A 12,543-nucleotide genomic window follows, 5' to 3' on the forward strand; every position below is an offset into this window, starting at 1 on the left:
AAAGAAGAATGTATGTGTGTGAGAGTGAAAATGTATGTGTGTGAGAGTGAAAATATATGTGTGTGAAAGAAGAATGTATGTGTGTGAGAGTGAAAATATATGTATGTGAGAGTGAAAATATATGTATGTGAGAGTGAAAATATATGTGTGTGAGAGTGAAAATATATGTGTGTGAAAGAAGAATGTATGTGTGTGAGAGTGAAAATATATGTATGTGAGAGTGAAAATATATGTATGTGAGAGTGAAAATATATGTGTGTGAGAGTGAAAATATATGTGTGTGAAAGAAGAATGTATGTGTGTGAGAGTGAAAATATATGTATGTGAGAGTGAAAATATATGTATGTGAGAGTGAAAATATATGTGTGTGAGAGTGAAAATATATGTGTGTGAAAGAAGAATGTATGTGTGTGAGAGTGAAAATATATGTATGTGAGAGTGAAAATATATGTGTGTGAGAGTGAAAATATATGTATGTGAGAGTGAAAATATATGTGTGTGAGAGTGAAAATATATGTATGTGAGAGTGAAAATATATGTGTGTGAGAGTGAAAGAATGAATTTTGGCTTGTACGGCCCCTCATAAATGAATTTTGGCTTGTACGGCCCCTCATAAATAATTATACTGATTATATTATAATAATATTATTTTATTTATTTTGCCCTCCTTTTAGGTGACTCAGTGTGTGGCATGCCAGGCCAGCAGTGTCATCATTAAAAAGGAGGTGGAGTACACACCGATACAGGTAAACATTTTAGGTGTATTTTTTTCCTGTAAATGGTTTGTGACATAATACATAAGATAAAACCATTGATTAGAATTCAAATTACTATATTGAAAATAAGGAATTGCTAATGATTTCTGTGTTTAATAGGTCAACCATCCATTTGAGCTTATTGGAATGGATTTAATTGGTCCATTAAAAATGACTTCAAATAACAACCAGTACATATGTGTACTTATTGACTACTTGACAAAATGGCCCCAGGCATATTCGCTGAAGTCCAAAAGCGCTGAAGAGGTAGCAAAATGCATTCTGAAGTTCTTTTACCAGTTTGAAGCACCGAAGCGCATTCTAACGGACCAGGGGAAGGAGTTTGTGAATGAAGTAAGTCAGAAACTCCTAAAATCCATTACTCATTTAGAACTGAATTAACTGTTCAAGTGTCATCTTGTTTTACTAGTGTAATGTGGTTATTTCTTTCTGAATTCAGATCAACCGAAATGTTTGCAAAATCCTAAACATTCAAAGGAGTCTCTGTGCCCCATGCCACCCACAGACAAATGGGTTGGTAGAAAGGATGAATGGGACCATACAGAGGTATAATGTTATTTACGCATTTCATATGTTTAGATTTTTAATTTGGTTTTGCTTCATATCCCAATAACTGCTTTGTTATTTAATTTTGTAGAGCACTCTCCAAGTTGGTAAATGAAAAGCCAGAGGAATGGGACAAACATTTGGATCCTGTCATGTTTGGCCTGAGAACCAAGCGCCATATGACCACTAAGTACTCACCCTTTTTTTTAATGTTTGGTAGAGAGGCGAGGTACCCTACTCAAATCCCAGATGAATACAGAGTAAGTTATTTAAAAAAAAACATTTTTGGATTAGATACTTAAGACTAGACTTTCTTTTCTTGAATTTTTTTGTAGATTTTCATATAATAACACATCCCTTTTCTACATCTTACAGGTGGACAGCAGTGTAGAGGACATTTTGTCTGTTGAAGAGGCAACAGAAGAAATTCTTAAGCTGGATGAAGTCCTTCAGACTGCTATTTCCAATTGCAAAAAAACACAGTCAAAATATCAAAACAAAAATAAAGGCAGACCTACTCCGAGTTTTACAGTTGGCATGAAAGTGTGGAGGATGAACACGAGGAGCCAGCAGAGGAAAGGGGGAAAGTTAGATCGCAATTACCTCGGCCCCTACACAATTGCTGCAATATCAGGAAAAAGTGTGGATCTTTTGGACAGCAAAGGTGTGACAATACCAAAAATTAACATTGACCATTTAATGGTGTTCACAGAGGAACAGCCAAGAATTCCACATAAGTTGTCTAATGCTTCTTCTTCTGAGCCATCCACCACCACCACATCCACAGTCGGGCCCCCAACCACCACGTCCACCTGTGAAACATCCACTACTACGTCCACCTCTGAACCATCCACCACCACATCCACCTCTGAAACATCCACCACCATGTCCACACCTGTGTCAGACACCAATGCATTGTCCAGTGCCGCTCTGGGCATGATGCATGCCTCCACTGCCTCTGTAAAATCTACAGCAGACCCCTCGATCATCAAGAGTATGTTTATTCATTTCAAGAAGTTCTAAAATTATTGGCGTTTTTGGAATAGCATTTACTGACTACGTAGTCTTTAACTGTTGATGCTGAATGTTTATGAGTTGTGGGCTCATGTATTCAAAAGATCTGTCTATCTTTTAGTCGTAATATAAGATTGATGAACAGTAACATAGAGCTGAATAGCCCTGAGGATGTGTTCCTTAAACCTGGAACACTAATGTGCAGTTAGGTAATACTGTCACTGTCACTTTTGCATTAGTCTAAATCACAAAGCAGTCTGAAATATTCATAAAATATTTTACTTAATGTGCAAACTGAGATGTAATAAGCTAAGGAACACTAAAACTGATCTAATATTATCTTCTTATCATGTCTAAAAATAGTCAGCTGAATTATTTTACAACAAATTAGAGTTGTTGTTGTTTTTTTGTTTTTTTGTGTTTTTGTTTGTTTTTTTGGGGGGGGGGGGTTATTCTAAGGTCCATCCAAATACAACATTATTTTTTGTAAACATTTCACAGATGTGACAGATGCATGGGAGGGAAATAAGACGTATGTCCTCCTGTCAAAAATCGGACCATACAAGATATTCTTTCAAGACATTTACAATACAGCTCCCCAAAGGGAACTAGAAAGTGAGGTAAAGTGACATTTCTTTCTTTTTGTTTTTATGCTTTCCAACAAAAATTGTTTGTAGCATAACTAACTTTATTTAATTAATTTAAAAATGTAAATCAATTATTTTAAATCTCTTGTTGTAATTCCAGGTTATTAATGCCTATCTGACTGTCTTGGTAAGTAAATTCAACCAAGACAGTGCTGAAAAAGCATTTGTGGTTGATACCTATGAAATGACATGGGTATGGAAGCGGAATAAGCCAAAAATTAAGGTATTAAACAATATTCTGTCATTAAGTTGTCCTTAAAGGCTTTGTAATATGTATTATCAATGAGGTGGGTCTATTTAACTTGTTTTTTTTAATGTGTTACAGATTGACCCAGTCTTCTACAAGTATATTTTGGGAGTTGTCAATGAAGGTCATCACTGGATGCTGGTGGTAATAATTTTTTCATACTTCATGGTCATTTGCGTATAGATTAGTGGGTGACAAATTACAAGAAAAATATAAATACATTTTAAAACATTCTCCAAGTTGGACAATTGGAGAATCATTTGCAATTAAGACAAGACACAATGTAGAAGAGCATATTACTAAGACATTGTATGTCTTTTTAAAATTTATTTCTCACCCATCTTGATCTTATGTTCAAGCATAAATTAAGTAGTGCTTTCAGTGTGCCTTGCGATACACAAGTACATCGTCAATTTTATTTATTTGTAACTCTAGTCCTTCAACATTTAGGTGATCAAACCTGGAGAAAAGAGAAGCGTGTTTCTCGATCCACTTGGTGAAAGCCAAAGGAGAGTCACACAATGTCAGGACATTTCAAGGTAAATTTGTCTCTGCATATATGTTAACACAATGTAAATCCAGTAGAACAGAAACATTTAAAACTCAGAAAGTGACATTATAAGTTACCTTAAAATTGTAGTAGTTGCAATGATCTTTAAAATAATCTGTCTAATGCATCCTCATCTCACATTTTGGAGCTGCTGGATGTTGCCAAATATACACATTTTTAAGTCTTTGATGTAGAAGTTATACGCTCAAAGACAATCATTTTTTAATATATATTTTAAAAAGTATGAATTCCAAGCATATTACTTTATTGGATTCAACAGTCTTGTTGAAATATCACAAATCTCTCAATTAGAAAACTCAACTTTTTCTGTTTCGGAGCACTGCACCTTCTGTGTATACACTATTTTAAAATGACTTATGTAATTACATTTGTAAGTTATGCCTCATTTAATCGAAAACACAGTTTGCTGGGATCCTGGGTCTCTCGACCCAGTGATTTGAGTTGTCTTGTGTCCCTGTGATTTTGTATTATGGCTTATGTTCAAAGCTCACTTTGTAACTCTGAGTTTATTCTATAGAGAAAAGTGTCATATTTTGGGGTTGTTGGATTATGTTTGGTTCCCAGATTATTTAGTAATTTCCTCCTGTGTAGTTGTCCTCTGGGTATCCCGCTGTATTACTGTTTATGTAGTTAGGTAAGTCTTGTGCCTTCTTTCCCCAGTTTGTGTTTTCTTCCATGTTTCCCCAGTCCGTTATGTCTGTGCTCCCTCATGCTCTCTCTCCCCCTCCTGTCTACATAAGGTCCCAGTCTTGGGTCACTATTTTCATTTCAGTGTCCTCCCTGTCTTGTTATGTGTAATTGTTCCCATCTGTAGTCCCCTTACGTTCACACGTCCTTCATTACATTCTGTGTATTTATGTCTGGATCTCTCTCTGTTCTGTCTGGCGTCATTGATGCGAGCGTTTCCTCATGTTTTCCCTGTGTCTTAGCTTTAGTTCATCCCAGTAAAGTTATTGGATCGCTGCTTGCCTTTCAGTTAATAAAGCCGGGTTTTAAAGTTTACCCCGTGTGTTTTGAGTCCAGCATTCGTGTCCTCGCCTGCCTACACACAGCTGCTTCCTTGACACAGTTGTCATTTTATTATTCTCAAATGTCATTCTTTCTTCCTTCATTTGCAGTATTTATACATTTGATATAACCTTTTATGCTTGAAATTTTAATGTTATTTTTTAGAAGTAAAGTTCATGTGTTAACGCACTAATTTTTATCTTGTTTTTCTTTCAGCTGATTCATGTGGGGGTCAACACTTTGGATCATCTGCCTATATCTCATACTATACATACATACTTATCTGTCACACCGACCCTCTGGATTCACTTCTTTACCTCTCTTCTGAATTGTCTGTTGCTTTCGATGTTTAACCCCAAGTTAAATTCATAACTCGCTATCGCTACCTCTACGGCTTACACCTACCAAGCAGTCATTCACACAAGAAAATTTTGTCGGACTATCATTTTTCTTCTCTCCAGGGCACCTCCACCCCTCCAGGCTGTCTTTTAAAACATTAAAATTTTTGGTGGATTTTTAATTTCTGTTCTCACAACCGGTCACAATGTCATCTTTGAACATGACTCAATGGAGATTCCTGCCTAACCTTATCTGTAAACCTAGAACCAAACATCAACATGGCAAAGAAGAACGGGCTCTGACACAATCAGTGATGTAATCCCACTGTCTTTCTCTTTACCAGTCATAGTGCGTACATTGAAATTCCCTATTCTGACCCCCACAGTAATGCATGCTTTTCTGTTTCCGCCCCACTGGCACACTGCCCCGGAATATATATTCCCCCTCTCTTCCTCTGAGTTTACCCAACTGTAGCACAGTTTCCACCTTCTGGTCAACAACACTGATGTTTTGTTTTTCTAATTTGGCGAAGATTTCTGCTGGATGTCCTTCCTGTGGCTTGTACCAGTACCCCACACGCACCTTGCATGTCTAGGTTTAACATGTAAATCGTTTATACAGAACAACTTATTAATCTTTACTACATATGTCTTTCAGGTTTTTCATGAGACACAGAGGGCTTAATGCATCAAGATGGGCATGTGACACACTGCCTCATCCTATTCAACAGGATGCAACTTCATGTGGTGCCTACGTATTGAAGGTATGTGTAAGAGCATGACTGAAATAAACACAATGTTAGCTTTTGAATAAAAGGCATGCAGAATATGGAGCAATAAAGACCAGCTCTTGGACCAAAAATTATGATAAATTATATCATCAAATATACATATTTTTCACAATTACTTGCTGATACTATGTTGATGCTCAATGACAACCTCCGAAGTTCATTTTGACCTTGTCTACATGCCGCAATGCATGTCTGCCATGTGATTGGCACGTGATTATGTATTAGCCTTTTAGGTATAACTAATAAATTGTCCAGTAAGTGTATATGCATATGTCAGCTACAATGTCTGAACATTTAGCATAAAGCGTTGTCTTTGACTTAGAATTAATCTTGTACTTTTGATTTCTCATATTGTATAAAAAAATATGTTAATTCTTTTGTTAGTAATGTCAGTTAGGAATCACTTGATTGATTGATTGGGGCGATCGTGGCTCAAGAGTTTGGAGTTTGCCTTGTAATCGGAAGGTTGCAGGTTCGAGCCCCGGCTCGGACAGTCTCGGTCGTTGTGTCCTTGGGCAAGACACTTCACCCGTTGCCTACTGGTGGTGGTCAGAGGGCCCGGTGGCGCCAGTGTCCGGCAGCCTCGCCTCTGTCAGTGCTCCCCAGAGTGGCTGTGGCTACAACGTAGCTTGCCATCACCAGTGTGTGAATGTGTGTGTAAATGGGTGAATGACTGGATATATAAAGCGCTTTGGGGTCCTTAGGGACCATAAATACAGGCCATTTACCATTTTTACTTTATTTATCCTGAAGGAAACTACGGTAGTGTTATGTTAGTTAATGTTATCATCTATATCCCATTGTGTAAGCCAGTTCTTGTCATGTAGTTAGTACAACATGTATTTCTTGTCTGCGTGTTTCATGTTGTCAAGCCTCCCTTGTTGGTTCGTGTCATGTCTGCATGTTGTTATGCTTGCTGTTTTACTTCGACAGTCCTGTGCTTCTTTCTTCTTAGTGTTTAATTTTACTATTCTACTGTGATATCATAATTTTCATTTCATTTAGCTGTTTCCCTATATGTTTCCAATATCCATGATCACCTCCTGTCTGTATCTCAGACCTTTTTCTTCCTTTGTTTTGCTGTCAAGTCTTCTGTGTATTTTAACTTCACATCTCATCACAATACTCATTGTAGTCATCATATATAAGATAAGATAGGATAGAATAGGATAAGACTTTATTGATCACACAATGGTGAAATTTTTGCGTTACCTCAGCTCAAGTAGGTAAAGTAGGTATCGGAAGGAAAATACAAAAGTATCACTAAATACAAACAAATATAAAATACACTTTATACAACGGTAGCATACAAAGTATGTGCTTATGGATGTGCTTGTGGAAATATCCAAGACATAAACTATATAGCTTAACATAACTATTCTATTACTGTTCCTGTGAAGTAATAGATATCTATACGTATAGACATGTACATGAACACACACATAGACACTAAATATACATATGTATACATATACATACATATATACCTGCACACGTCCATAAACAGAGAAGGTGCATTTTGCATTAATGTTGTCCATGGATATCCACAAAGTTCTGTGAATTATGACATCGTGATTGAGGAGTTATAGAGTTTAACTACTGTTGGGATGAATGATCTGCGAAAGCACTCCTTCCTGCAGCGAGGGTGTATCAGGAAGGAGCTGTGATAGTTGTCTAAATTGGTTCATATTTATCATAGTTTCATAACAGTTTTCATAATTATTTTCCCACTTTAGTTGTTACTCCTGTTCCATCTTTGCTGGTGTTTTGCTCATGTTTACTTGCATTAATAAAACCACTTGCTTTTGGTTCTAGTCTCTGCTCTGTCTCCTCCAGTGTCTCCATTTCTGTCCTCGTTCTTGTTCAACACAAGCACTTACTATGATTTTCTAAAAATAAATATGATTCAAATTTTTTGAATAGCAAATGTTACTTGAAATAATGACTGCATTGTTATATATTTTATTCACAGTTTGCAGAGTGCATCTTAAAAGATGTTGCAGTAGAGTTTGAGAACTCTGCTTCAAGTATTGCAAGTCTGAGACAACAAATTGCAATATGTCTTCTTGAGAATTCAGGTATCATTACAAATATAAATTACATAATAAACTACAAACTGTTATCTTGAACGTGTTTTTAACATTGTTCTTTTATTGCTATAATCTTATTATGTAGTCATGCAAACAGAGTTCATTATTGTTAAAAGTAAAGTATTTGCTTCTTGTTGTTGAAGATGACCTGACTGACCTATGCCACTATTGTGGGAACCAGGATGGTGACACCCAATGGGTAAATGCTTATGTTTTACATGTCCTTAGCCCATTGAGCTTAAAAGATGATAAAAAAAAATCATGAAACAAAAATATAATTTTAAAGATGTCACAGACCACACATCATATGACTTATTGTAGTTGTAATAAATGGTGGACTGCTTTATGATCTGAGTATTTTGCAAAATTGTTATTTAAATACTTATTTATATAACACTATTAACATAATAATTGTGTTACCTTGTTTTGTCTAATTCAGATTGGCTGCGACATTTGCCCACGGTGGTACCACAGGAGCTGTGCAAAGAAGCCCCGCAAGAGCAAAGAAAACAAATTTGTCTGTGAAGCATGCTGGTCAGCCAGTTAGGGTTTCTTTTTTGAAATGTGTGTTTTGTATCGTTGTCTCCAATAGTATTTATTAGTTGTTTATTTATTTATTCTTTCATTTATGTTTGTGTTGCTGTGTGTGCTTCTGTATTGTTAACAACATTAAAATTCAGCTTTGATGTTGTTTCATGGTTTACTGGTGTTCAGCTTCCGCTATACCCAATGTTTCTGGTATATTTGTTAGTTTATTTCAATTGGTGGTTTGTTCTTTAATTGGATATTATTATTATTTTTTTTGGTTTTAGTTTCAATTAATAAGTGCTGTATTGGAATTACATTTTTTTACCTTTTGTTTTCTCTTTAGTATTACTTATTGTTCCGAATTTGTTTATGCATATCTCCTCCCAGCTGTTTCCATTTGGCCATTATCCTTTTTTGTGTTATATTTGAAATTTGACATTTTCTGCGCTGTCCAATAAAGGCTTGATTTAAATTTGCAGCAGAATGTGTCACATATGATCCTTCTGAATGATATCAGTCAAGTTTGAAGCAGAAATATTGTTTCAGTGACAAGTTATAGGCAGCAATCACTTTTTGGCAGGCTGGAAATGGCATATTATCAATGTTTATGTTCCTTTAAAAGTTATTCAGCATTTCTTACAGACTGTTTGGGATATGATGTGCCACATATGATCCTTTTGGATGATACCCAACAAGTTTGAAGCAGAAATATTGTTTCAGTGACAAGATATAGGCGGCAATCACTTTTTGGCAGGTTGGAAATGGCATATTGTCAGTTTTATTGTTCCCTTAATGGTTATTTAGCAGTTCTGAGGGACTGTTTGAGATATAATATTTGACATATGACCCTTCTGAATGACATCCACCAAGTTTGAAGCAGAAATAGTATTTCAGTGACAAGTTATAGTCCACAATCACTTTTTGGCAGGTCGAAAATGGCATATTATGGGTATTAATGGTCCTTTAAAAGTTATTCAACAGTCCTTAGAGACTGTTTGAGATATAATGTGTCATACTAAAAATGTATTTAACAATGGTAAGGAGGTCTGTGTACACAAATTATAGGATTCCTAAACAGTTCATGTAATAGGCTACTTTTGTTAAACCCACAAATTCAAACTGAACGTCTGCACTTCAATCACATGTTGGTTGTTTGATTTAAATTTCACTGCCATGGTGGACAAAAGCAAAATTATAGAAACTGTGTCACTGTCCAAATATCTGCAAACTGGAGCTTATCTAAGGAGGCAGGGTGCCCCCTCAACACATCTACGGCCAATTTAGAATCATCAATTAGTCCAACTATGCATGTCTTTGGACTGTGAAAGGAAGCAACAACAGGTAAAAGACAACCCACACAAACTTCACAGGAAAAGCCCAGCCTGTACCGCTATGAGACAGAAGTATTAATCACCACAAAGAGTTCAGTTTAAATTTCCCAAAGCCTCTTTTTTAAAACAGTTCTGGGCAGTGTTCATTTTCCTATCCAGGTAATCACCTGGAGATTTATATTCTTCCCTCAACCCGGTCACGATTTGTTTAATTGTCAAGTCTCAATATAACTTGTCTTTTGGGTATCAATTTACTTTTTTAAAAAATTTTTTAGGTTTTGTTTTGTGTCAGAAAGTAAAAATAGATTCTGATGAAAAACTAACGTACTCTCTCTTCCTTTTCCTCCTTGGCTGCCTGCTCGGCTGCCGTACAATTTCCTGTTGTATTCGTGATTCAAGTCCCTGCAGTAAACCTTCTAGATTTCTATCTTCTTTTTATTTTCCAGATGTCTTTTTAAATGCTTTAAACATTTACTTTAACTATTAAAATCTCACCAGCTCTTTGCTCTGAACCTGCTTCTGCTTCCTGTCTTCACACCACATTTTGCTTCACACCTACTGAAGTACATCCCAAAGGTATTCCCAAAACCATGCACACTGTAAATTTGCTCTCAGTGTGTTGCTCCCGCTGTCAACATCTCTGCTCCCTGCACCTCAACTCTTTCTCTACACCATTATAAAGCTACACTTTGGACAGTGTTTCCGGAATGCAGGAGCTAGCGAGCTGATTGGAGACCAAAACAGACAATCAGAATTTTTGCATTCAAGTCTGTGATTGCTTGGTCGTGTGCCACATTTATAATGGTGTAGAGAAAGAGTTGAGGTGCGAGGAGCAGAGATGTTGACAGCGGGAGCGACACACTGAGAGCAGGTCTGCAGATGTATGTCAGCAAACAGAGCAGAGATCTGAGCAAGAGCAAATGCCAAAAACTGGGCGAGAGGGGCTGTTATTGTGTGTGTATATGGATAATAGCAAACACTGAAATACATTTCTCTCACGCAGCAATGAATTTTGTTCGCTCAAATTAAACTTTTCTTCGCTTAAAATAATTTTCTCCTTGAAATGCAACATTTGCACTTGCAAATTTTTTTCCATGCACTCAGAATAGAGGGACAAAAGTAACGCCATAAAACTCAGCCTCTTTCTCACAGTGTCTTTGTTTTATTCTTCTCAGAAGACATCTGTAAGAACAAAAAAGAAACTGATGAAACACCAGACGGATAACTTGCTCAGACTTTGTCATACAGTTCCTCTGGAAGTGGTGAACCTCGGTGGGTAGTCAAGTGTGTACAGTGTGGCCACTCGTGAGATGAACGCAGTGTTGGATAACTTGTGGTTTTTAGGTGGGAAAGGATATGATCCAGCAAGTGGGGACTTCTCTGACTTTCAGGCATGGCTGCAGTGCTACTATGTGGACGGGATGAAAACACTCCGGGATCATAATGGGAGAACGATATGGTTCAGAGTGAGTTTAAAGGAAATGCAACATAACAAAGCTCTGCCAGATGATTTTATTTATCACACAATTATTTGTCTACCTTTATAATTTTAGGGGGATCCAGGGCCCATGGCACCAAAAGGTAATGCTCCCAAGAAGTTTAGCACTTCAGGTGAAATGTACATGAAAATGTTCATTAAGTAACTTTTTTCTTTAATTTATTTTTTTAAGATTCAAAGTCACCCAAGGCAAAAAAAGTGGGCAAAGAAAGACGATGACCATGATTACATAAACAAGAAAAAGGTGAGCATGAACTGTCTTTTGGCCAACAGTGAGCTTCATGTTACTGTGGAAGAGTCTTGAGCCAACCCTCATTTTTCCTTTATAACTTGCTTGCTAAAAGCAAGCCCAAACAGCAAACATCCAAAGAAGAGCTTTGAATGATCTTCAGGAAGTCTGAAGAACTATTCCTGAAGACTAATTAAAGAAACAACAAGAAAGCTTGCCTAAAAGAGTTCAGGCTGTGTTGAAGAATAAAGGTGGTCATACCAAATATTCACTTTTACACTCAAACGAATTGTACAAACTCCATTTTTGCCTTATATACTGTATGTTTGTACATTTCAATAAATCGCTGCGCCCATTTCCCTAGCAAAAACAAAACAGAAACGAGGAGTGGCTTAAGACATTTGCACAGTAGTTTGTATCCAGCATCAGTTTTATTTCACCAGGGGGCCAGAGCAAGGAAAACAAGGATCAAACAGGAAGGTGAGATGAAAACACCAAAGAAAGAAATTGATACTTTATTTATCCTGAAGGAAACTACGGTAGTGTTATGTTAGTTAATGTTATCATCTATATCCCATTGTGTAAGCCAGTTCTTGTTATGTAGTTAGTACGACATGTATTTCTTGTCTGCGTGTTTCATGTTGTCAAGCCTCCCTTGTTGGTTCGTGTCATGTCTGCATGTTGTTATGCTTGCTGTTTTACTTCGACAGTCCTGTGCTTCTTTCTTCTTAGTGTTTAATTTTACTATTCTACTGTGATATCATAATTTTCATTTCATTTAGCTGTTTCCCTATATGTTTCCAATATCCATGATCACCTCCTGTCTGTATCTCAGACCTTTTTCTTCCTTTGTTTTGCTGTCAAGTCTTCTGTGTATTTTAACTTCACATCTCATCACAATACTCATTGTAGTCATCATATATAAGATA

General features: G+C 36.6%; 1 protein-coding gene and 2 long non-coding RNA genes across 3 annotated transcripts; all 3 read left to right on the forward strand.

Annotated features, from left to right (window-relative positions):
- Positions 1-1,246: 1,246 nt before the first annotated feature.
- LOC112847255 (uncharacterized) lies at positions 1,247-5,929 on the forward strand. Its single transcript, XM_025908465.1, has 8 exons — positions 1,247-1,322; positions 1,414-1,582; positions 1,698-2,316; positions 2,838-2,956; positions 3,084-3,206; positions 3,309-3,374; positions 3,681-3,769; positions 5,806-5,929. Exons 1-8 carry the CDS (start codon positions 1,303-1,305, stop codon positions 5,927-5,929), a joined length of 1,329 nt encoding a protein of 442 aa, XP_025764250.1. The 5' UTR covers positions 1,247-1,302.
- A 1,996-nt stretch (positions 5,930-7,925) lies between these two features.
- LOC112847342 (uncharacterized) lies at positions 7,926-8,789 on the forward strand. Its single transcript, XR_003220843.1, has 3 exons — positions 7,926-8,016; positions 8,172-8,227; positions 8,468-8,789. It is a non-coding gene; the product is annotated as an uncharacterized LOC112847342 (long non-coding RNA).
- Positions 8,790-11,118: 2,329 nt separating this feature from the next.
- On the forward strand, positions 11,119-12,098 carry LOC109203044 (uncharacterized). The gene is made up of 4 exons (XR_002063009.2): positions 11,119-11,353; positions 11,441-11,468; positions 11,558-11,629; positions 12,058-12,098. It is a non-coding gene; the product is annotated as an uncharacterized LOC109203044 (long non-coding RNA).
- The last annotated feature ends 445 nt before the right edge of the window (positions 12,099-12,543 follow it).

This window comes from Oreochromis niloticus, linkage group LG7 (genome assembly GCF_001858045.2).
Source record: "Oreochromis niloticus isolate F11D_XX linkage group LG7, O_niloticus_UMD_NMBU, whole genome shotgun sequence".
In the NCBI taxonomy this organism is placed as follows: domain Eukaryota; kingdom Metazoa; phylum Chordata; class Actinopteri; order Cichliformes; family Cichlidae; genus Oreochromis; species Oreochromis niloticus.

Excerpts from the sequence above, each read along its gene's own strand:
- LOC112847255 (XM_025908465.1), top strand. The coding sequence starts at position 1,303 with ATGAATGGGACCATACAGAG. Across the intron at positions 1,583-1,697 it reads AAATCCCAGATGAATACAGA|GTGGACAGCAGTGTAGAGGA; the intron begins GTAAGTTATTTA and ends TACATCTTACAG. Across the intron at positions 2,317-2,837 it reads AGACCCCTCGATCATCAAGA|ATGTGACAGATGCATGGGAG; the intron begins GTATGTTTATTC and ends AACATTTCACAG.